The 27,902-nt window shown below is 37.4% G+C and overlaps 4 protein-coding genes and 1 long non-coding RNA gene across 5 annotated transcripts; 2 read left to right on the forward strand and 3 right to left on the reverse strand.

Annotated features, from left to right (window-relative positions):
- On the forward strand, positions 1-1,641 carry LOC18792018 (putative GDP-L-fucose synthase 2). The gene is made up of 2 exons (XM_007222621.2): positions 1-235; positions 415-1,641. Exons 1-2 carry the CDS (start codon positions 217-219, stop codon positions 1,368-1,370), a joined length of 975 nt encoding a protein of 324 aa, XP_007222683.1. The 5' UTR covers positions 1-216; the 3' UTR covers positions 1,371-1,641.
- LOC109948968 lies at positions 12,710-15,504 on the reverse strand. Its single transcript, XR_002271453.1, has 2 exons — positions 15,161-15,504; positions 12,710-13,127 (listed from the first exon to the last, which is right to left on the reverse strand). It is a non-coding gene; the product is annotated as an uncharacterized LOC109948968 (long non-coding RNA).
- On the reverse strand, positions 16,250-19,583 carry LOC18789167 (mitochondrial amidoxime reducing component 2). The gene is made up of 8 exons (XM_007222927.2): positions 19,252-19,583; positions 18,503-18,652; positions 17,827-18,003; positions 17,605-17,693; positions 17,453-17,517; positions 17,120-17,222; positions 16,765-16,875; positions 16,250-16,668 (listed from the first exon to the last, which is right to left on the reverse strand). The coding sequence occupies exons 1-8, from the start codon at positions 19,364-19,366 to the stop codon at positions 16,543-16,545; spliced, it is 936 nt and encodes a 311-aa protein (XP_007222989.1). The 5' UTR covers positions 19,367-19,583; the 3' UTR covers positions 16,250-16,542.
- LOC18789453 (pentatricopeptide repeat-containing protein At3g57430, chloroplastic) lies at positions 22,723-25,895 on the forward strand. Its single transcript, XM_007223927.2, has one exon. The coding sequence runs from the start codon at positions 23,158-23,160 to the stop codon at positions 25,861-25,863; it is 2,706 nt and encodes a 901-aa protein (XP_007223989.1). The 5' UTR covers positions 22,723-23,157; the 3' UTR covers positions 25,864-25,895.
- LOC18790398 (28S ribosomal protein S33, mitochondrial) lies at positions 26,358-27,902 on the reverse strand. The gene is made up of 3 exons (XM_007225900.2): positions 27,770-27,902; positions 27,171-27,402; positions 26,358-26,677 (listed from the first exon to the last, which is right to left on the reverse strand). The coding sequence occupies exons 2-3, from the start codon at positions 27,386-27,388 to the stop codon at positions 26,584-26,586; spliced, it is 312 nt and encodes a 103-aa protein (XP_007225962.1). The 5' UTR covers positions 27,389-27,402; positions 27,770-27,902; the 3' UTR covers positions 26,358-26,583.

Consider the following 27,902-nt stretch of genomic DNA (forward strand, 5'->3'; position numbering starts at 1 on the left):
CTTATCACACATTCTTAAACCCCATTTACCATCAACCAAACGGGCCCAAAAGGTAGAGGGCCGTAATAATGAGCAAAAAAATTATGGTCACAAATAAAATAGGAAACAATAAAGTTGGGATCAGTTCACTTTTCTTCCACGGCGTCGGCAGAGTTCTCTGTTAGGAAGCGTTTGCTTCCAGAGTTGCTGCAGTACTGAAGCAATACATCTCACAATATGAGTGGCGCCATTAACGGTACTCTCTCTCTCTCCTTGCATTCTGTTTGGTCGCTGAGAAAAACTAAACTAATACACTTGAACAAAGTTATTTCTTCCCATGCGCATTTTCTCAGCAGCCAAACAAACTAAACACACTTCAATCTCTCAAATTTCCGTACTGCAAACTGCAATCTCTGATTCTCCTTCTCTCTGCAGATGCCACCTCGCCTTCCGCCCTCTCTGACAAATCGGCGAAGATCTTCGTCGCCGGTCACCGCGGACTTGTTGGCTCCGCCATCGTCCGCAAGCTCCAAGCCCTAGGGTTCACCAACCTCGTCCTCCGTGGCCATGCCGAGCTGGACCTCACTCGCCAAAACGACGTCGAGTCCTTCTTCGCCGTCGAAAAGCCCCAATTCGTCATCCTCGCCGCGGCAAAAGTTGGCGGCATTCACGCCAACAACACATACCCGGCTGATTTCATCGCCGTCAATCTCCAGATCCAGACCAATGTGATCGACGCCTCGTACCGATTCGGAGTCAAGAAGCTCTTGTTTCTCGGCTCCTCTTGTATTTACCCCAAGTTCGCGCCACAGCCTATCCCCGAAAGCGCATTGTTAACGGGCCCTCTGGAGCCCACAAATGAGTGGTATGCGATTGCCAAGATTGCCGGGATCAAGATGTGCCAGGCTTACCGGATTCAGTACAATTGGGATGCGATTTCGGGGATGCCCACCAATTTGTATGGGCCACATGACAACTTTCACCCCGAGAATTCGCACGTTTTGCCAGCATTGATGAGGCGGTTTCACGAGGCGAAGGTAAAGGGTGCGAAGGAGGTGGTGGTGTGGGGGTCTGGAAGCCCCTTGAGGGAGTTTTTGCACGTTGACGACCTAGCGGATGGGGTTGTGTTCTTGATGGAGAATTATAGTGGGCTAGAGCATGTCAATGTGGGTAGTGGCAAGGAGGTGACTATCAAGGAGTTGGCTGAGTTGGTGAAGGAAGTGGTTGGGTTTGAGGGTGAGCTTGTTTGGGACTCTTCCAAGCCTGATGGAACTCCGAGGAAGCTCATGGATAGCTCGAAGCTGGCGGGGTTGGGTTGGACCCCAAAGATCTCTCTCAAGGATGGTCTAGTTGATACCTATAAGTGGTACTTGGAGAATGTCAAGCAATGATAATGCAGGTGATTGCATTGGATGTGATTTTTTTATTTATCATGCACTATTAGTTCTTATTATGTCATCATCCTGAACTTGTTATTGTTGTTACGTTAACATCAGGAGCCTACTTGGATGTTCATTCTGTATCATTTATGTGGAATAAATTATCTGTGAATTTCATTTGTTGTTTCAGAACTGAGTGAGCTATTGTTAATTGGAGCTATATTACAGAACCATTCTGAATGTTGTTTTAGTGCTTTTATTATATAAAATTGGTTTTGGTTAATGCTTGCTTGTTTTCACAAGATGGTGATTGGCAACAATTTTTCTGTGTTTTTAATTGTTCCCAGTGTTGCTTGCTTGAATTTTTCAAATCTGGATTTACCACGTAAGGGGGCATAGGCTTACCCCTCAAATGCATATTCTATGTAAAAACAAGAAGAAAAAGAAAACTAGGAAGGAACAACCATGGAACGCAAATTAGAGAGAGAAATTTAATTAAATAAATAAAATTATTTGGTTTTGTGGTCATTTCAAGTCGGATGGTTATTTACTTTGATGATCCAACTCTTTACTAATTTTTATTATATAAAATTGATGTTGATCAATGCTTGCTTATTGGCTTTGCTGTTGTTTTTCGGAATTTCCATGTTGGCTAAATACACATGGATGGAAATTACTATGGAATCCTGTGATGCCAGACCATGTGTGGGATCATTTCATAACATAAGTGTAGGCTAGAGAGTCTCGTAATTGCTACTTGTATGCCATCTAATTATTCACCACATGGGCCTTTGACCGTGGTCTGAAACACATCAATATGGTTTCTTTTGTCATCAACCTTATTTTTGGCTATTTATTTTCACCTAGTATCTTATCATCGCAGGCGTTGTGCTACTTTGAAGTGGAATATAGTGAAACCTGTACAATCATGCTCATGCTTTCCACATTCTGTGCAAATTATTTTCTCATCAGTGTCCTTAGTATTGAATAATTAGAGGTCCTTATGTGCTTATTAACTTCTTGTCTCTCCATTGACTAGAGAAGGATAGTCTTTCTTTATCACATGTTATACACTAGCATTGGTGTTGTAAAACATTGAACAATTGTTTGATGCAGGACAAATGGGAGAGAATATGTAGAAAAGATTGATGCATGTTCATGATTGCTGTAAGATCAATAGGGGAACTCTATGGAACAAGGAGAGAAAATTATAAATAAAAGCATAAAACTACCAGTATCACACGAGTAGGGTTATAGGAATCACTCCTATCCTAGAGGCCTTACGCATCACACCTAGGGTTAGGTTGAATCACACAAACCTAGAGGGAAGCAAAGCTCTGAGAAGATTATTCAATCATCAAACTCTCTCTAAAGCTAAGAAAAACCCTAGGTGATGACAACACTAAAATGCCCCTAACTCACATATCGCTAAAATCAAAAGAGTCTAGAAAAAGCATAAGAGAAACCTTGGATAAATTAATATATATAAAAAACACCATACTGAAGTAAACTCAACTCAAGTCCAATTATGTAATATCCCAAATAGACCCAACATTATCCGACATGATCCGAATTAGGGTTTGAGACTTAGCGCTCCCTTTATTATTCCTGGGATAAGCTTCTAAGGTTTGCTGCCACTTATGTTCCACATCGTTGTTTTTGTTTTGTGACGTCACGATAACATATTGGTCCACTTTTGTTTTATTTCGTTCTTTGTATTGCGAAAACTGTTTCTTATGAATTCTCTGTCTCTATTAAGATACACGGCTAGGCTTGTGTTTCAGCCTAGGGGTTTCCTTTATCTGAAATTTATGAAAAAAGCGTCATCACATTGTACACTTCTTATCCGAAAAAGAAAAAAGCATTGGATATGCATTCTAATATGTAGCTTTTGGCATTATTTTTGGTATTTGTAGTCTTGTAAACTATTCTAGCTCTATAAACCAGAAATAGAGAGCTTAAGTAATATGATATATGGAGAGATTATAATCATTCTGGTTTGAAATTGTTTCTGGTATGGAAATCATTAGATGGAAAGGATTTTTACATTATGGGTTATCGCCTCTTGATATCGTTGGAGATTTGGGTAGGTTGTGTAATGATGAAGAAAGTGATTCATTATTGACATCTAACTGTGAGGAATAATGTCTGTAGTAAATTGATGGGGTGAAATGAAAAATGTTTTGGTTGAAGTCTGTGTAAAGCCTCTGGATTGAGGAGACATATATGCAACATGTGGAAATCACGAGTAGAGCTTTGAACTCTTGCAGAAGTCATGTTTTAAGAGATTCGTCCTAGTTTGGGCCAGGATAAACTGTTATTGTGGGTTACAACTGAAATGATGCATAATTCTGGGTTGTCTTGGTTTCGATTCTGGATCAAGTGGGTTATTTTTGTGGTATATTAGCTCTGGCTCTAGAAGACCTGTTCTCTACAAAGCATGAGGACTTTATGGTATTTGAAACAAAATAATCCATTTTCTCCACATACATTTCCGTTTGCCTTTTAATCCTTTTTAATCCATTTTGTTCTTTTTTGTTCTCCCTCTCCTATTCTACCCTTCCTTACATTAATTACTGGGTTGGGGAGATGGGGACGAGTGTGGTGGTTGGCATGTGGCTGACCTGCAGGCTTTTCTTTGCGTCCTTTTTTTTTCTTTTCTTTTTTTCTTTCTTGTTTTTGGACCGAAAGAGTAGAATAGGAAAGAGAAAAAACAAAAAGGAACAAAAATTGATTAAAAAGTTTTAAAAAACAAAGGAAGTGTAAGTGCAGAAAAGGGAAGTGGGAAAATCACCTCCTAATAACCATCCATGACTCTTTTTCTTGCATGCACAAATGCAGCCTTATTCTAATATAAGAACCTGGTATGGTTCTTAGCAAGGTGCATTGTGATAACCAAATAGGTGTTGGTTCTTAGACAATACGAATGGTGCACCCTCGTCCTTTGGAATCTTAATGGGTTTGAAATCCAAATTAGGTAAACTAATGTTTCCCAATGTTTATCTTTCCCATGGTTTGGGTGGGGATTATTTGCCTATACGATTGCCTGGAGAATTGGCGCGTTGCACAATCCTGATAATCTTGACATATTTAGGGTATGTTTGATACATTGTATTAGACTCTAGATAAGAGTAAATAGTCGATGTCAGTTGTTTGGTGTCAACTTGTATTATTTAATTACTCTTTACTCGACTAATTAATACAACATACACACACCGATTTAGATAATGCACGCTTAATTATAAGATTAGGAAGGAAAAAAACACCCTCTACATTTCTTCTTTGCTCTCTCTCTCTCTCTCTCTCTCTCTCTCTCTCTCTCTCTCATGGGTTGATCAGCAGCTAATGAGTACTCTGACGAACCTCTAAGCCCAGCAGGTTGGCTCTTCCTCCAGCCCCTAATTAACGAAATAATCCATTGTGCCATAGACATAGACTCAATCAAGTCGCCTCCTTTCCAACCACAGATTCTCACAATTTTGGTTCCCTTTCAGTTTTGATTGATGCCCATCTTAGTTTCAAGTATGCGTCGTTCAACGATAAAGAAATTCAGGTTTGGATATTCGATTGTGTAGGAAATTATTTACCACACAAATTGACAGATTTTTGATAGATTTGGTGGACGGTGGGTGTGGGCGTGTGGGTGGGGGCTGCTCATGTTCCAGATTGGGGGTTGGGTGTGTTAAGAAGATTTGGAGAGAGACTACAATTGAAAGAAATCAAAAGGTGCTCCTGAAGCAAAAGACCTTATAGTAGAATTTGGTGAATTTGATAGTAGAGAAACATTAATTTCTATGGTTCTTGGTTGTGGTTCAATGCTCCCAATCGACAGGATAGGCCCTCCCAAGCGAAACATAATTGTATACATCCTTGATGATGGAATGGCATTGAAGATCCAGTTGATGATATAGAATTGCATTGTAGTTTCATTTGTTTTTTTGGTAAATCAAGCATTGTAGTAGCAGGTATAGGATGTCAATACACCTCGATTAAATTAAAGGGAGATTCACTATTATACCCAATATGGGGGCCCAAATTATAAAAATATCCTATATAAAATGGACTTTAGAAACACACCCAAAGCCCATTTACAACATAACAAAAAAGCTTTTAACTTCTTATAAATTACAAAACTGCCATCAATTTCTTAAAACAAGCCCAACCCCAAAATCTCATAAAAATACCCAAAACACTCAATAGGGCATCAAAGTAATTTAATAATCAATATTAAATTCAATAAGGCCAGCTATCATTTTGTGGGTTTTTTTTGGGTTTGTTTATAGGAATTCAATTGTGTAGGGTTTATTTATAATATTAGTGCTAGAAATGGGTATATCACTAAATATCTCTAAATTAAACTGCGTGACTTATTTATTTATTTATTTATGGAGTTCAATTCACTGTTATTTGACGGAGCACTAAACACAGTATAACTTAGACTATTTATCTGGAACAACACCAAACGCCTTATAATATTATGGATAAACAGTCAGTACTCTCCGGAACAAATTAATATTATCTGACTAAAATAAGTCAGTGCAGTCCGATGTACCAAACGAGATTTCTCAAATTTAAGCATTTGAGCATCCACAATGGGCTTCCTAAACCAACAACTTAGACAAATTTTAGGGAGAAATTAGAAAAATATAACTCCAACCATGCTCCCTATCTACCTCTTAAAATAGGGAGACTTCTAGGTGCTTCTAAATATGAAGAGAGATAAAGGACTTCTAGTGGCTCCTTATAATTTATGCATAGTTTAAACTTTTAATTAATGTTAACTATTGTTTATATATATATATATATATTAAATAAAGATGGACCAAGCATATTGAATTAAAAAAATGACTATAGTATTTATGACTTCATAAACTGAAGAGTATAATTGGAATTCAAATTTTATAGAGAGCTGCTAAAATAATTTTTTATATTTTTAATTAAATTTTAACTAAAAAATAAGGAACATGATTGTAAAGTAGATTATATGCAAAAAAATCTAAACCTAGGGAACTGCTTCCTTGACAGAACTTTTTTGGTTTTTTGTTTTTTGTGTGGAAGGCAGATAGCTTATTATTTACTAATCTGTTGATGTAAGAGCAACTCCACCCATTTGCCCTTAGCCATGGCAAGGGTGGAGCTAGGGCAAGCACTATTCACGTGAATAGTGGCTGCCCTTGCAAATAGTAAATTGTGTCTCCACCCGTTGCCCTTAGCCATGGCAATTACTATTCATTTTTTTGTTTTTTCCTCCTATTTTTTAATGAAAATAATTAATTTGGGTAATATTTTCAGATAATATTTTTGGGTTCGTACATATCAATATTTATTATAAAATTCATATCTCAATCGGAAAATTTTTTGGTATTTATAGAAAAAAAAGAGTATTTTTTTGGTATTTTTTTTTTAAAAAATTCAATTTGTTTTCATTTTTTTATTGCACAAAAATTGGCTGCCGTTGGATTGGAGAAAAAAATCTGATCGGAGAGCTCAGAGTGCGACACGTGGACTTTTAGTGGTACTGTAGCGCCAGACACTGTAGCATCACTGTAGCACTGCGGTACTGTAGCTATACTGTAGCGATACTGTAGCGATACTGTAGCACCAAAACGAGGGTTGGAGCTCGGGCCAACCTTGCCCTCGGGCCAGCCCAGGTTGCTGGGTCCCACCTTGCCCTCGGGCCTGGGCTGTCCGCTGGAACACCTTTTTTTTTTTTTCCTCCCCTAGCCTCGGGCTGGGCTGTGCCGCTGGAGAAGCTCTAAAACCATAGAATATGCGGGGTGCTTGTTTGTATTTGTCGTTATATTTAGAGTCCGGTAACATAACATGATAGAAGTCTGATAGTAATTTGATCATGGATGTTACAACTAGCTGGGGTAAAATAAGGATGTATGAAATGAGTGACTTTTACCATTAAAGAGTGGTTTAGTTGCTCTGTTTATCTAAAAACAAGTAAAAAAAAAAAAACAAACTATATAGCTTGTTGAGAATAGTTTTAGACCAGTGGCTTTCAACTGGTTCAGTTATTTGGATTACATTTGCTGATTACCCATTTCATTCAGTTGGGGTTTCAAGATGAACAATCGTGACCAAAAAGTCCACTAAGGGACAGTCCCCTGCTTGCTGTTGTCAGCTGCCACAACTTTTTTCATCTCATGTCTTGGGACTTGGGAAAGGAGGTTGGGTGTGGGGGATTTTATTTTTTGATTCAATATTCTAACTCCAAAGTAATATTTGAACGGATGGACCATGACTTTGTGTGATTAAAACACGGGGTTCAATGTAGACATGTCAATGGATAAATGTAATTAATAGGAGTGGATTTTGTGGCATAATTTGATAATCTGATTATTAACAGAATAAATTTAGATCTTATCTAATCCAATTTAATTTAATTTAATATGTAATTTATTTTGCTTACTTAATATATATGCATATGTAATGTAATAATATTGTGAATTTTTTTGTAAATAAATAAAAATATTTTAAAACTATTTGTAACATAAAAGAATACATATTAGGTTATTGGATTTGATATAAGATAATTCAACACATCGAATATGGATGTAGTTGTGAATGTTTTATCGAATTTTCGAAATCGGATTGTGTTGAATTTTTTTGAAATCTGGTTGGGTCGGATTTCAGGTCCTCCGCTCCATCTCTAATTCATTTACAGGTCTAATGTTGACGTAAGTTAAGTCAGTTGGTCATGACAGTGAGCCTAACTTATTACACCAAATTTTAGACACTTCCCATAACAAATATTAACAATAAAAAGAATAAAACGATATTTGAAGTCAAGTTTGAACACTTCTTACCTTTACCCTCTTTTTGTAGAACCAAAAATAAAAGAAAAAGGAACCCAAAGAAAAAACCGACAATTTAGAAACATTATGGGGGCATGATATCACTACTAGGATTTAAAGCATAAAAATGCCAAAAATCGTTAATTTCCACGAAATTACGAAATTCCTAGGTCCCACTAAAAAGATTTGAAAGTCTAGAAAACAAATTATCAAAGGGTATTTTGCCAAATTGTCCCCGTACCTAATTATCAATTTATTCAATGACTTTTTTATTTTATTTTATAGAAAATTGAGATTTTTGGAGAAATGTCACTTGAATTTATACCTCAGTTTCAATTTGTCATCTTAAAAAAAAAATTTAATAGAAATATCACCTTAATTTTTCAAAATTTATTATTTGTCATCCGACTTTAACACCATCAATTTTTAAGGATATTTTAGTCTTTCTATTTTCAAAGGTATTTTAAAAATAAAAAAATACCCTTGAAAATAAAAAGACTAAAATACCCTTAAAAATAGATAGAAAATTGGATGGTTTTAAAGTCCAAATCATGAATTTTGAAAAATGAAGATAACATTTCCTTGTATTTTTCTTTAAGGTGACATTGAAATTGAAATATAAGTTCATGTGACATTTTTTTAAAAATTCCTAGAAAATTAAGGACTTGTACTAAATTTTATTCTCAATTTCCCTTACTGTTTAAATTCTCAACATTTCATCTAATTTGTCGTTAAATATGAGGGCAAATTAGTCATTTCATATGTTAAAAATAATTAAATAATGTAAAATAAAAAAACATCATTTTAAAAAACAGAGAGGGGAGACCCACCCACCCCTTCTTCTCTCTCTCCCCGATTGTGCCGCCTGACTGGCTTGGGTGACCCATTAGCCACCGCCTTTCAAACAACCCCATTAATTCAGATCTTGAATTAATTCATGGGTTGTGCGATTTCAAGTTGAGATTTTGGGTGAGGGGTGATCAAGTCAGCAAAATTTAGGGGGTGGGCTCAGAGATTTTAGGTCACTGGGTAGGGACGTGAACTCGGCGATGCTGATGAGGAATCGGTCAGACGGTGGAGTGAGGAAAGGCAGACGGGACTAGGCTGAGGCTTGAGATGACATGAAGTGCGTGGCACAATGGAAGGATTAAACTGTTTGGTGGTTTGACGAGGAACTTGTGAGGTGAAGAGGTCTGGACCTTGAAGGCTATAGGGGAGAAAAAAAAAAAACATAGGGGAGGGGGCTCGAATGGGTCTAGGTCTGTGGGTGGGGATAAGGTTTTCTTTTCTGTTTTTTGGGCGTGGGGGTGGTCAGTGGTTGCTGGGATGTCAATCGAGGATTGGAGTTGTATGGAGTACCTGAGCTTGGGGATGGAGATGAGTTGTTCTGTGTCGGTGAGATGATAGGCTAGCTGTGGTGATTAGGTGTGTAGAGTTAATATTTAGGGTGAGATAATGTGTTTTAATTGGAGTGTGAGAGTCGGTGAGAGACATATGGTGGCGGTTAGCGGTATGATACGGTATTGAGCTAATCCTATTAACGATACTGAAAATTAGAACTGGTATGGGATTATCATTAACCAAAGTTGGCATCGTGCCAAATCGATTCCGGTGTGAAATGGTACCATTTCGATACCAAAATAATACAACTAAAAAATCCACCAATTCAACAAATTCATCAAATAACTACTCACAATTCAGCAAATTCATCAAATCTCAATTCATATCAACACAACTTATGTAATCCAATGCCTTTCTTATGGCTTACAGAGTTTACAAACCCAAATAGTATTGGTATTTGATGCCTTTGCCTTATAAAATTCAACAAAATTTTAATGATTTAATCAAAAACATATTTTCATCATCTAACAGTTTAATAGAAAGACATAGGTTTTCCTTATAAACTGGTATAATGTTTGATTAGCAATTGCCGGTTGGTGACTTTGGGTTTTGACCACCTCATCTTTCGATTCTCTCTCACACAGAGAAAGAGACAATGTTTTGTGCTAGAGCCACCACTGACCAGAGCTTGAATCTAGATGAGAAGGATTTGGCTTGGAGAGAGCTTGAATCGAGTGAGATCGATAGAGAGAGACAGAGAGCTGGGCATGGAAGAGAGAAGTTCTTCAAATGGGCTGAGTCTTAGAGTGAGAGAGGTTTTGAGAATGTCTAAGAGACGAGGTTTGAGTTGAGATATTGAATTTTTTTTTTTTTAAACTTACTCATTTCGGTACGGTATTGAACGGTACCAAATACCCAATACCGCTATCGTGTCATACTCACTTGATACGGTACGGTATTATACCAAATATTGCCTAATCCCACATGAAATGGTATGAAATTAGTTTGATACGATATGGCTTCGGTATTTCGGCTTTAGATGCCCAACCCTAGTGGCGGCGGTGTGTGGATGGTGGCGTTGGTGTAGATGATGGCGGTTGGGAAGGGGCGGCTCCAGGTGGAAGAGGTTAATCCCCTTTTTTAATTTTTTTTCTTCTTTTATTTTATGTTTTTAAAGTAAAGTTTGGAGGAAATGTTAATAATTTAAACGGCATGAGTAACATTGATAATAAAAATTAAATTCGAATCCTTAATTTTTTATTAAAAAAAAAGTATTTGAATGTAAATTGATAATTAAATACAAGTTGAAAAGGGAATTCGACAGATTACCCTTTTATCAAATAAAATAGATTTGTATTTTCACGTGCATGCAAAAACCAGAAACCAAGAAAATCCGAAATTGCAGCGCACACAATTGATAGGACACTTCCATGGACTAGGAGTATGAGGGCCTTCCAAACTTTATTTGTCTTTGCCTTTGTTTGCTTCTCTCTCTCTGTCTCTGTCTCTCTCTCTCTCTCTCTCTCTCTCTCTCTCACTCAGTGCTTGTTTTACCTATGCCTATAAGATAGATAGTGCCTAAGCCTAGAAGCCCTAGAAGCCCTAGACCCTAGTTTCAGTGTTTCTCTGGACTCCACTTGTTGCATTGTCACCTCACTACCCAACCCATACAAGACAGATTTAGAAACACCATTTACAAAGCCACAACACTCTCTCAGTCTCAAGCCAAAATTGAGAATTGAAACAGAGAAAGTTGATAAATAATGGGAAAATTGCATCCATCCCAACTAAAAAGATAACAACCAACCTCCCAGAAACCCAAGTGGCATTTGTGCAATTTTTTCACAAGTAATAATATTATCATTGAATATGGAAGATGATTTTCCGAAAATAAAAAGGCTTAATTGTACTCTAATTGTCTTCTAACCATGAACTGTTTAAAAGTTGTTTGGTAATTGTTTTCACTTTTTCAGTTTTTGTTTTTGTTATTTCTTATTTCATATGCGTGAGTTCGATAGTCATGTCTAATAGTCATTCTGGTGTCGATGGGTACTATGCAGGTCCGATTACTTAAGGTGGCGAGTCCAAAATTACAATTTCACTTTTGACTTGGCTAAGCTGCTATCAAACTTTGAAGTAACAATTCTTTATAGGGAGCTCAGAAATTAGATTTTTCTTGAGGTCAAATTGTGAATTTGAGATTCATAAAATGAAAGTGTATGTCACAAGGAGTCTGTCACATTTTTGTTGATTTTTTTTTACTGTTAAGATGAATTTTTAGTGAATTTTAGATTTGGAGATCTAGAGAGTCAAACTTGATCCATGGCCAAATGCAAGAGTCATGCGGCCTAGTCGTCCCAGTTGGGAGGTTCCAAATGTTGAGTTTTGAGACTAGAGTGCGATGTATGTTTATCAAACATGACATGTTTTCAGTTTTCAATTTTCCGAAAAAGTGAAAACGAAATGATTATTAAACGAGTCCTTTAAATGATTCTTAAACTAAAGAAACACACCATCAATCAACTTTAACCAATTTAGTAAATTTAGGTTTTAACAACAAAAAAATTTTTACTTTTGAAAAAAGCCAAAATTTTTCCGAAAAAGACAGTAAAATCCCTCAACTTTGAAACAAAAGACATGCAAATGTAAATAATTTATTAGAAAATTCAAAAATAAATAAGAACATTTTTGTCCATTTAAACTTCTTTTAAAAATATTTCTCTTCTTTGGCATTTTTCAAAATGTCCCTTTAAATTTTTGGTGCCCAAGACAACTCTGGAAGAGAAATCAAGTTGGGCAAGTTGCAATTGTTGACTTCAAACCCCAATTACTCACTTACAAAACCGCCAAGTTACATCCCTCTCCCCTTCCCCCCCTACCCCCTTTGCTATTGAGCGGCTCATTCCCCATCTCCCCTTTCTTTTTTATTGCCATTTTTTTTTGGGTCAATCGTTGGGAGGTCAAAGTTTAAGAACTACAACACTTAAGCCAAATTAAAATGTAAATCCAGGGAAGTGTATTTGAACATGTGAACATACACTACCAAAGCCCCCACATACCCCAAGAAAACCCCATAATAAAATTGAGTGGCAGAAGCGAACTGGTTATAAAAACAGTAGTGCTCATGCATTGAACTTTCTGCATATTATTATGAAGATGAAAATTAAAACTTTAATTTACTCACCAGCACCATCACCAATCTGCCAATTCCCAATTCCTCAAATCACATAATAAATGGAATTTGATTAATACCCTTTCCATATAAACAGAATGAGGAGCCAAAAACTTAATTAATGAGTGAAAATAAAGCAAAGAAAGGAAAATAAAACAAATTATTATATCCTAAAAAAATACAGAAAGATTGAGCCGTCCAGCCAATATCACCAACACCCCTACACCATCAAAAGCCAAAGAAGCAGATCATGAGGAAGGAGATCAGAACTTGCTGCAACAAGTGGTGGACTTCGGAAATGGCATTTCCTCTACCAGTCCACCCTTCACATTTTGAGTCCGAGAAAACAACTTTCTCCACAAACTTTCTCAGCAAAAACACTTGAAAGCATGATTCTTCAACTTTCCAGGAAATTGCAGCCATAGCCCCCACCATGCTCCACCACCAAACTTGCTGTCAGCACCAGAAGAAGCGTAAAATTGTAGGCAAAAACACACACACAACCACAATGAGATAAAAGGTGCCCCCTTTTTTTGAAGTATGTGGCCAAAAATAAAAATTGGGTTTATGAGCATTTTGAAAAAAAACTTGTGGGTAGGTGAGTAAATGCCAAAACAATGAGCATGAATTGTATAAAATAAAAGAAGAAGCTGAGGGGCAAATTATGAAAGACGGGTGGGGGGTGGGGTGGGTTGTTGTCCTTCTGCTGTTTCCGTCTGTCTAAACATAATGAGGCCAAATAAATGTGAGAAAGGGAAGGAAAGAAAGAAAAGAGAAGGGTTTCCGCTTTGTACGATTTTGAGCATGGAAATGTTGTTTTCCTTTTGCCTTAAACTTAAACCCCCCTCCCCCATCTCCCCCATCTCTCTCTCTCTCTCTCTCTCTCTCTCTCACACACACACACACATACGCATCTCTGCAGCCTTAAAAAAAAACTTGTATGAAACGGGATAACATTGTTTTGTTATCTCCATCTAATTACAGACTGTCACTTATAAAAGTGATCACACATGACATATTATAATTAACCGAGAATAACAAAATAGTGATATCATATCAGCTAGATTTGCGCAAGCAACCTCTGTCCTCTTCTGGTTTCCATTTATACCCTTAATCCACTACCAAAACCCCACTTATATCCCTCAAATAACGTGGAAAACCCCAACTTCATATGCATACATGTATACCCCTTTACCCTTGATACAGTTTTCCAATTTCAAATTGCTTCGATTTTTAAAAGAGTTTTTAATTGAATTTACATCAGGAGCCTCAGAGCCTGCCTGACCAAACAAGCACCACAGCCGAGGTTAAATTTTTTTCGAGAAGAACACCAAACCCTACACAAAACAGTAGTTCTTGGTCTAACATTCGTTTGTGGATTCTAGGGGGTGCCATTGCTGAGACCAAAGCAGCTAACCAGGCCTACACAAAATATAGCCTCTTTCTTCAAGAAAATGGTGGTCTAAGTTTGACCCTTTGGTCATAATAATGCGCATACTGGGGGACCCTTATAGGGGTACTTTGGTCATTTTGCAACACTTAGATGAGTAAAAAAAGAGTACCCCGGATTTTACGTATCATGTTAAAGGAAAAGTGTGTTGCTGCGGCTTAGAAAATGCGGTGTGAATTTTCCCTTTTGGGCTTCTAGATAATTTGCATGGGTGAACAATATTCATATTGAAATGAGCCAAAAATATATAAAATAAACTATAAATAAAAAAAATAAAAAATTTAGGTGGCAGTAGCAAGCACATGCTTATGGCTTTTCTGGGCATCTGAAAGTTACAGAGAAGTAACTGTTGGGTCTTGCAGAGTGAATGAAGGCATTTGTACTGGACAAAGATAAAAGGGTAGGCTTATTAGCTTAGTTTGAGATGAATATGATGATGGGCCATTGGGCCCTGTACGATGATGGAAGTAGGGTGCATAATTGGCAATGCTGGTTAAGGGTAGCTGAGTTTTCTTCTTCCTCTCTCAAAATCCAGGCTCAGGACTCTCATATCATAATAGAGAACAGCAAGAGACAGAATGTCTGAGCAAAAGTAGGATATCAGAGAAAGAGCAATGAATTTTTCAGGGCAACAAGGAAAGAAAGGAGAAAATATGAGAGAGAGAGAGAGAGAGTAGGGAACTCCAAAAACCAAGACAAAGATGAATCAGGAATCTCTCATCAGCGAGCAATGAAGAAAAAGAAACTTCTGTTAACTCAATAAAAAGAAAACAGAGAGAAGCTACTAGCTGAGCAGCTAAATCCAAAGGGTTTCGTTTTTGGAGCAACAATTGATGATTTTAGGTGTCCTTTCCATAAGAAGCAGCACCAAACTAGAAATGCTTTCGACCTAGATGAACATCAAAAATAGCAAACGCTTTGCACACAGCTTTTTTTCTTGGGATACCAATGAAACATTGATGACAGTGACACATTTTGCTATTCAACAAAATGGTACAAAAAAAGTTTCCTCTAGATAAGTGAAAATGGCACATACCTTATTTCTCTTCCAGAAAAAATCCAAGAAAATTCTGCTTCAAGAGCCCAGAATTGTTGTTTTCAGAGGCTGCATTTGTGAACACAAGAGGCTCCGCAGAGCGAGAGAAAGAGAGAGAGGGTCATCCAAAACCATATCCATTCCATATTTAAGAAGAGTAATATTGTAATGAAACAACAGTGTAACTTTCTTTTTCAAAGTATTGAAAAAAAGAGCTAAAGGGGTCTTGCAGCTTCTCTTTACAGTCGAAAATCAAAACTCTGACTCTCTGAGAAGTGCATCAAATCCTTTTAAATATGTATATATATAATTAGCATTTATCTTATCTTTTTCTTTGTTTTCTGTAAAGCTCAGTCTGTGAAGGTGAAGGATGATAATAAAATCATAAAGAAACGGTAAAGTTTACAGAAAGCAGGTGAGACTGTTGCTTTATCCACCTAGCTATATTTTTAAGTCTCCACGGATACATTTCAGAAACCTTGATTGAATCAAAACTAATGAACCCTTCTGTCCGGAAAAACTACAAACAATGCCACCATATATCCAGCCAAGGGAGATATCGGGCCCCAGCTTATGCAAGCCCAATTTCAAAATGGACTGAGCCTTTAACTTTAACTGGAGTCCACTGTGGACAAATCCCATTTTAACCCGTCGTTTGCAGAAGTGAGGTACTTGACTGGTCTTGAGATTTTAAAGGTCTTGTGCAACACTCTTAAACTAAGGCCTCACATCATCTAATGTGAAATTTTTTTTTTTTGGGGCAAAATTTATCATGAATTGATGCCATAAAATAATAAAAGTAACAAGCACAACTATTTTCCATGAAGACATGCATAGTCTAGTAGTATTGTGTGATAATTTTGTTTGATTGATCATAGGTTTTTTTTTAAGAAGAAAATTTCATTCATAAACCATAAAAGGCATATAAAGATAGGCACGATTACATGGGCCTTGTTAAAACCTTCATAGAAATCATAGGTTTAATAATGCTATTTCATGAGAAATTTTTGTTATTTTGAACCAAAAAAAAAAAAAGTGAAAAGGAATCCACTAAGCATTCAAGTAATGCACTCCCATTTGACTCTTAAATAAGTAAAAAGGAATCCATTAAGCATTCATGGTTCTTTTTATCTGTTACTTGTTTTATATGAAAGCGGCTACATAACACATATATCATTCATGGAGACTTCGGTTCTCATACATTGAATTGAAATAGCTGGAACTCTCACCCCTACACACCCTCCTCATAATTTGGAAGACAAAAAGCAAGAAACCAGCATTAACAAGCAACTCACTTCACTTGTTATTTATTGTACACTAGACAGCAGTTCTTATACTATTATCCATGTAACAGCAAGGATAAAGTGGATATTCTACAAAATTCAAGCTGCTGCTTCATCAGCAGAGGAGACCTTCTTGAGAACATAAACAAGATCTCCAACCTTTACGACATTTCCCTTTTTCCCGGTAAGAGAGCCTTTGAAAACTAGATTCTGCCCAAAGTAGACCTGGAAATCCATTTAACATGTTGTATGTAATGTAAATCACTGCATGGACATGGAGGGTGGAGTACGGTTGAAAGCCTATAATTGTTATTTACTCACCTTTCCTTTCTGTTTTTGAGTTGGACGCAAGACACTATCAGACCGGATTTTCCTAAGAGTTTCATTTGGCTCAGCTCCTGCGATGCCAGTCTCTTGATTGATCGTTGGTATCTGGAAGACATGAAAGTTCATGGTTAGCTTTGGTGCCTGTTAAAAGACCCATTTGTCTACCAAGTGGCTCGCTGCCAACAACGTTTGCTCCAGAGGACACTGTTTAGTTAAACAAAGTTTACATTTTGAAATGGAACTACTACAATATATGATTTCAAGACAAGTATTACATTGATGTTCCTATGAAAATTAGCTTCACTGTCACCACGTAGGCAAAAATTGCAGAAAGGGTAAAACTCTTAACCTTACAGCGGGAGCATAGCTTGACACCCAGGAATGCAAGCTTGTCTATTCTGATCTCTGTCCACAAGTCCTCAGAAAATGGTTCACAACCTTCAACAAGAATGCTGTGACATCCAAATAAAAATTTGCAAGATTTAAAACTACGCATATTATCTATTTACATATATTGCTGATAACATTTTGGTAGAGAGTAGTATTGGTTCCTGGAGAAGATTATTAATGCCAAGTTGCTGAAAATAAGGAGTGCAGTGCAGGAAACATAGTATTGAAGAATTTGGATGCTTATTAAAGAAGGAAAAAAAAAATACAACAGGAAAACTAAAAAAGAAATTACTTGGGTCTAAAACGGTTGACTGGTATGGGTTCCTTCAAAACATTATTTAGTGCATCCATTGATCCCTGCAAAATATCCAATGACAAGAACCAAGTTGGAGCTTCTATTTGAAAGCAAAAGAAGTTACATTTTCATGTTGCAACTTGACTAACCTGAGATAATAGCATGTATGGGTACATGTCGGAGAACATGATATTGTGTCCTCGAGCATATTCAGGTTCCACAGGCCTAGTTTCTGAAGCTGCATCAGAACACAATGCAACCAGATTAATTAGTTTTGAGTTTGGAAATATGTGCACCACATTGGATGCTATTGCATCTTCCAATTGAAGTCCTATCCGACAATGACCTTTTACAGAAAACAAAAACTCTACCCGTATTAAAGCGAACAAGTCGACTGGGTTTCCCAAGATAATCTGAAAACCATTTTGATGCATCAGCTCCCTCGTCTAATGCGGAACCAGACCACTCCCATACTGAAACCCCATTTGATACTTCTCGAGGTGCAATCAAAGAAACCTTAAGTGCATCCATGCCAGGTGCTTTTAGTACTGCAAAGTGAAGGTCGTTATTAAGTTAACAGAAAATAAATTCACCAGAACTCTCTGAATGTTGAAACATTAAGCAAAATTATGGAGGACAACTTTGTTTGGAAGTAGTGCTGCATCAGAGTGATTCTTTTTACTACAGTGACAGGTTCTACAAAAGGTGATTGGATTTTGAAACTAAATTCTCCAGGGGAAAAGAAACAATGACAATAAAAGATCGAATACAACAATATGAGCACTTTTAATCATAAGAAGGAAAATAAAGAAAAAGAAAAGAGTAAAGCTCCATTTCAACATCCAACTAGGCATAATAACTCCAGAAACAAATCCACATGTGGCAAAGTGATAATAGCAAAGGAGAAAGAAGTCGGAGTCAATTAGATGGTCACACATCTCCTGCTCAATGATAAGTTTTCTACTGCAGAAAGCACAGTTTGACCATAAATGACATCTAAAAGAGGGAAAGACGAACTTTATAGAGAAGAAAGTTAATGTTTTTTACCTAGATAAGAGCTTTTAGAAGGTTCCCAACCCTCTATGAATGCCTCATCTGGCAGCTCTACCTGAACCAAAGAAAGCTTTGGTTCAACCCTTTGAGTATACGCCCTCCCCTTGTAGTTTACAACTAACCATTGCCGATCCCATCGAAATCCTGTATATCCCAAAAAAAAGAAAAAAAGTAATACAGAATATGGCTGCACTTTGCAGTCTAACCAACAATTTTCATTTGAATAATTACAAGTATTCCTTGTCACTAAATTATAGGAGGTCCATCAATAATGTAATAAAGCAGAGTAGTTTGACAAATTAAGGTTAAAAAGTAAACTTATGCAAAAATAAAAAACAACCGTGATATGCACTGTTTTTATCCTACACTTTTTATTCCAACAAAACTGAAGGCAACTCATGGATACAGATACAGAGGTACAATCCTGTAGAACAGATCCGGTTGAAGTAAGGTCGTTTTATCTTATAATTCAAGACTGGACATTTACCAAATAATAATGCAAAAAGAAAAATCCAACAATACTTTAAAAAAAACTTTGGAAAGAAAAGAACGAATTTCATGTATAATTAAAAACAAAAAAATTAGAGGGAGAAAACTCAACTGGGCAACTCAAATATGCGAACAAATATAAATGAATAATTTGACTTAAATACTAAATGTCCATTTTTTCTAGAGGCCTCAAGAAAGAAACAAAATGAATATCATCATGAATGGAAGTACAAGTAGTGATGAATTGGTCATACCTGTAGGAGTGACCGATGCTTGAGAAACTGAAATTCCACGGCATGATTTTATTGGGTATATGAATATCGATGAGACTTTGGCTATGGCATCTGATTCTGATGGTAGCTGCTCCATCCTCTCTCTCTCTCTCTCTCTCTCTCTCTCAGTGTTGCTATGCACAAAATGGCCTTTTGAACTGGAAAGAGCGAGAGCTATGCTTTAAATTCAGAAAATGAACCTACCCAATTTGTTCTTATCCTGGAAATGGCCATATAGACCTGCAAGCCCAAATCTTTGAAAAGCAAGATAACAAAAGGTGGAAAATTTATTCAGTTTCGTTCATTGTATCTCTCAACTAAACAGACAAAGTTCAGCCATTCACTCTTCTCCTCCCTGCAAGTGTGAATATGACAGGCAGCTGTGCTGTTAGCCATTAATTACCCACGTCAAGTTTTTACTCAAATATTTATATTTATCTATTGGGGGAAAAGGCCAAATTTTGCTGCTTCAATTCCATATTTTTTTTCATTATTGTGCCGACCGGTTTAGTCTATTAAAAACATGACATTTATTTATTAATTAATAATCTCAAATTTGAACTCACATATCTTCTTATAAAAAACCTCATCATTATCCTTATAGTTTAGACTATTTTTTATATATATTTTATAATAAAAAATCCTTACAGTAGGGTGGGGGCCATTAAAGGGTCGGCAAAGCATTTGACGTAAGGTTTCAGAGCAAGCCCAGCGCAGGACCCAACCCGGGGGAAAGGGCCCCTAGGCGAGCCCGAAGCCGCTCCAGCGCGAGGAAGACAGCCCGGACAGCTGCTGGGTCCCACGAGCCCGGGCAGGCCCAAGGGCAACTTCAGCCTGGGCTTGAGCCCGTGTTGGATGACGTCATGCTGACGTCAGCGAATGCGGAGTTTAAATTTTTTTACTGTTGGCGCGTAAATTACACGCGCCAACGGTAAAAAAAATTTAAACTCCACTCGCTGACGTCAGCCCTGACAGTACCCAACGGGCAACTGCCACGTGTCGCGACAGGGAAGCTCCGATGATTTTTTTCCAGAAATCCGACGGTCCTCGTTTTTTTTGCTAAAAAAATTGCAAAAAAATTCTGTATTTTTTTCCTATAAATACCTAACCATTTTATTTACTTTTCACACAAAAACTTCATACAATTCTTCTCCATCCCCAATATTTTTTACTCTCCACTCACATTATTCACTTTCCTCACCAATTCTCCATACAAACTATTCTCCTTCCAATATTTCTTACTCTCCACTCACATTTTTCACTTCTCACACCAATTCTTCATACAAACTCTTCTCCTTACAATTTTTTTTTACCCTCCACTCACATTTTTCTACTACTTTCCATTTGTATATAAAAAAAAAACAAATGGCATCTTCTGTCGAAATCGGGGCCTCGTGGTCAACTCAGGAAGATATTGCGTTGTGTCACTCTTGGGTGAACATTAGTCATGACCTTATCACGGGCAATGAGATGAAGTTCCATCATATGTGGAGCAAAATTCATGGAGAATTTTGTCAAATATCGGGTTCCATTCGGACCGAAATGGCTTTGTCTAGTAGATGGAAATTTCTAAACAAAGAGTTAGGGAAATGGAGAAATGCCTTGACAAAAGCAAGGGAGAACATTCGGAGCGGTCAAAATCTTTCCGATGAGGTAAAATATTTTTAATTGCCATTTTAATCAATTTAATGTAACTTTTTTTTATTGCATATTCTATTTCTTTTTGTTGCACAATGTTTATTTTATTTTTGTATTTCCTAATTGGCTTTATTTATTTACATAATCAATTTTATTCTTGCATTTCAAAATAGTTTATAATTTCATGCATAATCTTTATTTTTGTTTTTGCATTTTCAATTTGTCTATATTTATTTACATAATCAATTTTATTCTTGCATTTCAAAATAGTTTATAATTTCTTGCATTGTATATTTTTTTAATGCACTTCCAATTATTTATTTTGAATAGATCATACAAGCACAAATGTGGTTCGGTGCCACGGGGCAAGGAAAAAAAAGTTTTGTGCATTTTCAATGTTGGAAAATTGTCAAGGATTGTTCCAGATTCAAAATTATTCCTACCGCACCCCCGGTTGTGTTGCATGAGACGCCGCTCCACGAATCGCCATCAACCGATTCGCCATTGGATTCCCCAATGGAAACGGAGTCACCACTCCCACGTCCGCCGAGACCTATTGGGAGAAAGGTGGCAAAGGCCAAGAGAGGGGCCACTTCGAACATTGATTGTGTTCAATTATTCGAGCAAATAGCTAAGAACAACTCTCTAAGATTTGAGAGAGACTTGAAGAGAAATGAAGCGGACAAGGCACGATTGGAAGCCTTTACAATTGAAAAGCAACATGCAAAAGAAAAAGACGACGATGAGAGAGAGATGAAAATCATGGCCATGGATACGAGCCATATGTCTCCTGAAACAAAGGCCTATTGGAAACATAAACGAAGGGATGTGATGAGAAGAAAACTTTTCCATGACGACGGACCTAGCAATACGAATTGGCTAAATGATGAAAACCATTAGATTGTATTGTTGTATTTTTTTATAATTGTTGTATTTTTTTTAAATTGTTGTATTATCCTTTAATTTGTTGTATTGTTTCTTTTTTATTCAATCAAAAAAGCATTCTATAATTGGACTATTTATTAAAAACATTTGAGCATTCCTCACAAAGATTAATTAAAAACAAACCTTCATTTGTTGCAAACAACACACAAAATAAACCATATATAAAAGCATAATAATAAAAAAGACATGGCAATAATTCCACAAAACACCACACACAAAAACAAAGCATAATTAAAAACAAAGCATAATTCCAAACAAAGCACGAATCTATCTGACATGGGACACGTGGCACAATTTTAGAGGGTGAAAATTTTATCGAAAATCTGAGATTATAATTTTTATTAATGAATATCCCTAAATTTTATCTGGAATAAGACACGTGGCAACCGAGATTCTCATCCGAAAATCTTATCCGAAAATTTAATTACAAAAGATTATCAAAATTAATGATTTAAAGTATAAAAAAATAGGAAATAAAGTACAATGAATAGTAATTGCCCTAGACTTGCCCTAGACTTTGCCTTCATGGGTGGAACCACAAATGGCAAGGCTGACACTATTCACGTAAATAGTGGCAGCCCTTACTTGTCCTTGCCTTAAACTTTGCCCTCATGGGTGGAGTTGCTCTCATAAGAGCGCACCTTTAAAATATGAAGCCGCACGTTAAAAATATGCAGCTATATGTTAAAAGTACGCAGCCACACGTGAAAGAATGGTTCTGCGTGTTCAATGTGTTTCACTTCAATTAAAGGAAGAGATTATGAAGTCAAAGCTCCCTCTTAAGTTCTTTTTCAATCGCATCCAGTTTGGCAGGCCCTTTGTACTTTTTATCATATGTAATGTAATCTACCCTTGGAAGCTCAAAAATTTACAGACCAATTCATTGGAAACCTCAATTGCCCAACTTGACAGATCATTTCTTTTTCATCTAATTCATGTCAAGAGTTGTTTCTTTATCTTTAAATGATTGATGAAGCAATTGGTCGGAAAAAATTATCAGCAGTGAAAGTGATGATCATGTTCATCAAATGATGATGAGAGATGACAAAATTCTCTGGTCTAAAGAGTGATGACAAAATTCTGGAAAAGCAAGTGAGCAAGCAAAAGCACAACCTAAGGTCTTTCTCTCTCTGAGAATTTCTTAAAATTTAATCACATGAAAGAAAAAGATGAAGAGGAAGATAGAATATCCAGTCAGTGGGCCCAACCCCTATCACTTGTTCAAAACATGAACGAACAACTATAGAACTACTTTTCTTTTAGAACTATCTATCCTGTAGCTGCTCCAACTGTAATAACTACCAAATGTCCTCCTACACTCAACTGCTCTCACCTCTCTCTGGACCCTTACCTTCTTCGCAAACACTTTCTTCCCTCCAAATCCACCAACCCACAACTCTTAAAAGAAACACTTTAAAGCAATCTCCTATACTCAACCAACCCACCACCACCACCTCTCCGCCAAAACTCTTATCCCATTCTCGCACTCCGGCCTCATGGATCGAAACCCTTCGCTCCCAAACCCGGTCCAATCATTTCCGAGAAGCCATTTTAACGTACATCGAAATGACTCTTTCGGGTATAGTACCCGACAACTTTGCTTTCCCGGCAGTTCTCAAGGCCGTTACAAGCCTTCAGGACTTGAATTTGGGGAAGCAGATTCATGCCCATATCGTGAAATTTGGGTATGGATCATCTTCAGTGACCGTGGCTAATACACTTGTAAATGTGTATGGAAAATGTGGAGATATAGGAGATGCATGCAAAGTGTTCGATGGAATAATTGAGAGAGATCAAGTTTCTTGGAATTCGATGATTGCTGCTTTGTGTCGGTTTGAGGAATGGGAACTAGCTCTTGAGGCGTTTAGGTCGATGTTAATGGAGAATATGGAGCCTAGCTCCTTTACTTTGGTGAGTGTGGCACTTGCTTGTTCTAATTTGCACAAGCGTGATGGTTTGCGGCTTGGAAAGCAAGTTCATGCGTATAGTGTGAGAATGAGCGAGTGCAAAACATTTACAATCAATGCTTTATTGGCAATGTATTCTAAATTAGGAGAAGCTGAATACTCGAGAGCTTTGTTTGAGTTGTATGAGGACTGTGACATGGTTTCATGGAACACGATGATAAGTTCATTATCTCAGAATGACCAATTTATGGAAGCATTAGAGTTCTTCCGCCTTATGGTTCTTGCCGGATTTAAACCAGATGGGGTCACAGTTGCAAGTGTTCTTCCTGCCTGTTCTCATCTGGAGATGCTAGACACAGGGAAGGAAATACATGCTTATGCCTTGAGAACCAATGAATTGATTGAGAATTCTTATGTGGGTAGTGCTTTAGTTGACATGTATTGCAATTGCCGACAAGTTTCAAGTGGTTGCCGTGTTTTTAATGCTGTCTTGGAGAGGAAAATTGCACTTTGGAATGCAATGATTACTGGTTATGCACAAAATGAGTACAACAAGGAGGCCTTGAACCTGTTCCTTGAAATGTGTGCTGCCTCTGGGCTTTCTCCAAATTCTACCACAATGTCAAGTATCGTGCCAGCCAGCGTGCGGTGTGAAGCATTCTCTGATAAAGAAAGTATCCATGGTTATGTAATAAAGAGGGGTCTGGAGAAGAACAGGTATGTGCAAAATGCACTTATGGACATGTACTCCAGGATGGGGAAGACACAAATTTCAGAAACTATATTTAACAGCATGGAGGTAAGAGACATAGTGTCTTGGAACACCATGATCACTGGTTATGTTATCTGTGGACGCCATGGTGATGCACTTAATCTGATATATGACATGCAGAGAGTGAAAGAGAAAAAGAACATGAATGATAATGCTTATGATGATGAAGGAAGGGTTCCTCTTAAGCCAAATTCTATAACATTCATGACAATTCTTCCCGGTTGTGCTGCATTGGCAGCACTTGCTAAGGGGAAAGAGATTCATTCTTATGCTATTAAACATTTGTTGGCATTTGATGTTGCAGTAGGAAGTGCACTGGTTGACATGTATGCGAAATGTGGCTGCATAGATTTAGCTAGAGCTGTGTTTAATCAGATACCAATAAAGAATGTGATCACCTGGAATGTACTTATCATGGCTTATGGGATGCATGGGAGAGGGGAGGAAGCCTTAGAACTATTTAAGAATATGGTGGATGAAGGATGTCGGAATAAAGAGGTAAGACCTAATGAAGTTACTTTCATTGCACTGTTTGCAGCATGTAGCCATTCTGGGATGGTAGATGAAGGACTGAATTTGTTTCACAAAATGAAAAGTGACCATGGGGTTGAACCCGCAACAGATCATTATGCTTGTGTTGTGGATTTGCTTGGCCGGGCAGGTAATGTGGAGGAAGCATATCAACTTGTCAACACCATGCCTTCTGAGCTTGATAAAGCAGGTGCCTGGAGTAGCTTGCTTGGTGCTTGTCGAATTCATCAGAATGTAGAGATTGGGGAAATTGCAGCTAATCAACTCCTGGAGTTGGAGCCTAGTGTGGCTAGTCACTATGTTCTACTCTCAAATATATACTCATCCTCTGGGCTTTGGGATAAGGCAATGGATGTTCGGAGAAAGATGAAGGAAATGGGAGTGAAGAAAGAGCCTGGTTGTAGTTGGATTGAGTTTGGAGATGAGGTTCATAAGTTTTTGGCTGGAGATTTGTCACATCCACAAAGTGAACAGCTCCATGAATTTCTTGAAACCCTGTCAGAGAAGATGAAAAAGGAGGGTTATGTGCCTGATACTTCTTGTGTACTTCACAATGTTGATGAGGAGGAGAAAGAAACTCTACTCTGTGGGCACAGTGAAAAACTGGCACTAGCATTCGGCATTCTCAATACCCGTCCTGGGACTACCATTAGAGTTGCCAAGAACCTTAGAGTCTGTAACGACTGCCACATGGCGTCAAAGTATATCTCAAAGATACTCGACAGGGAGATCATCTTAAGAGATGTAAGAAGGTTCCATCATTTTAAAAATGGAACTTGTTCATGTGGAGATTATTGGTAAAAGAAAGGTACCTAAAATTAATTCTTCTTCAAGATTTGGTACCATATACAGCTTTGCTGATCATATGTTTCTCCATTCAAACTCTGTAGCATAAGAAAAATAGTAATTTTTTTTTAAAATTTTTAAATTTTCAAATTGTTTTGAAGCTGTGAAGTATGTGGTACAAGGAAAATTTATACAGGCAGGACACACCCGTTGAGCTTCTAATAGTTGGATGGGATATGGAATTTGTGTTGCATTCATTCGATTATAAGTTTCCAAAAGCTCTTGTATACATGTCAAGCCTTATGCTCGAGGAATCCTTTTTTACGGTCTTCGTGATAAAAATGATTATTTGATGTACCTTGATTTTCAATCCGAGTTTCGGTTTGTGTCAAATTTCCCCTGCTTTAGCAATAATTCCCGGTTTGGATAACATCATAGAAACATAAAAAATCAACTGCACATGATTTCAGTACTAAATCCATTGCTCAAGGATTGTTGACAAACCAAAATAAGTTGAAATCTCAAACCTGCTTATATCAGCCGAAGCCTGGAAAGTGTTGAATGCCAAATGTTTTGCTAAACAAAATATTCCCATGGATAGAATAATATCATCTTTACAAAGTGGGGCAAGAAAAATGAAAGGAACTTAAAAGAACAAAAAGTTACAGAACGTCCATACTAGTAATCTTTTTATTCAAAACACTACTCAAGAACCACTTTTAGCATATCAAAATACTACTTTTTGTTACGCTTGGCAGCACGCCTTCCGTGACCCTTCTTGGGTGGTCCTTTTCCTCGACGCTTCAACATTTCAAGCTTGGATAATCGCCTAGAAAGATGCCAAGTAGAGATGCATCAGGAATATAGTCACCAAAAACTACTTACAGTTCTGATTATACAAATCATGAAACCATCACAAGCTATATTCTGGTTACTTAATGTAGCAAAGCAGTCATGATGAAACTACACTAGATCAAAGACTAGCCTGCAAGACTCAAATGAGAGGCAGAAAAGGAAGCTGTTCTAATTTCATAATAAGTATTCAGTTGCCTATGAAGCATGCCTTACTAAGATGTTCACTCATTTGTACAGACAGAGCAGCCAACTATGGAAGTAACATTGTACTATTAATCTTCTGCTTCCATATTCTATGAATAAAATACTAAAGTGCTGACCTTCCATTATGTAATTTTCACAACTAAGGAAATATCATGATATTCTTCGGAATTTGCAAGTTCCGTATTGAAGAAAGAATACAACAGCAAAACATAAAAAGCAGACGTTCAGTAGACATTAGAGGGAGGGAGGGGAAGAGAGTGTACTCTTGTTCTTCCATAGCCATGATTTTGGGGTCATCTTTCTTGATGTCATACGGGTACCACTGGGCAACTTTCTCACCAATCAACTTCTTGCGTAAAATCTTATGGGCAGATTTCTGGCCTGTTGGGTTAAGTATGTGCCCAAATATCCTCGCCCTAGCCTCAGTCACCCCAGTAGTGATTGCCGTGGACAACAGGCTCTTTAGACCACCAGTGGCCATCTCACTTCACCTCTCTAATTCAAAGATTACACTTTCAGTTTTTGACAAAAAAATGCTTCCAAGACCAGCCACAAGGTGAAGTTAAAATCTTTCAGAGTTACCAAACAATGTCAGGCCATTTGAGACTACCCATATTGCAAATTGACATTTTTTTTCAAACACCTAGTGTGCAACTCAATCAACACCAGTGACCTTGACATTTTACCAAACACCTCATGTGCAACTCAATCACCTACTGTGCTCATGCAAATAACAAAGCGCTATGTCAAAATCCCACACATCACTATGATATTTACTAGTTTTTTGGATTAAACAGTTATATGCAAACCATTCTCGTTATCAATTGAAACAGTACACACAGAGAGAGCGAGAGAGAGGTACCTGAAAATAGGAAGGAATAGAGGCAGCTCGAGTTTGTCGCTCTTACGAGGAGAGCCTTATGTGCATAGGTATTTTGGGCCTCGGTTGGTTGGTTCCCTCTTTAAGTTCTTAACCAAAAAGAAATGCCCATTTC

This window comes from Prunus persica, chromosome G1 (genome assembly GCF_000346465.2).
Source record: "Prunus persica cultivar Lovell chromosome G1, Prunus_persica_NCBIv2, whole genome shotgun sequence".
Classification (NCBI taxonomy): Eukaryota; Viridiplantae; Streptophyta; class Magnoliopsida; order Rosales; family Rosaceae; genus Prunus; species Prunus persica.

Coding starts and splice junctions, on each gene's coding strand:
- LOC18790398 (XM_007225900.2), bottom strand. CDS start 27,388: ATGGCCACTGGTGGTCTAAAGAGCCTGTTGTCCACGGCAATCACTACT. Junction 26,678..27,170: donor ATGGCTATGGAAGAACAAGA/GTACACTCTCTT, acceptor GCATCTTTCTAG/GCGATTATCCAAGCTTGAAA.
- LOC18789453 (XM_007223927.2), top strand. CDS start 23,158: ATGTCCTCCTACACTCAACTGCTCTCACCTCTCTCTGGACCCTTACCT.
- LOC18789167 (XM_007222927.2), bottom strand. CDS start 19,366: ATGGAGCAGCTACCATCAGAATCAGATGCCATAGCCAAAGTCTCATCG. Junction 17,223..17,452: donor GTCAACCGTTTTAGACCCAA/GTAATTTCTTTT, acceptor TGGATGTCACAG/CATTCTTGTTGAAGGTTGTG. Junction 16,669..16,764: donor CTCAAAAACAGAAAGGAAAG/GTGAGTAAATAA, acceptor ATGGATTTCCAG/GTCTACTTTGGGCAGAATCT.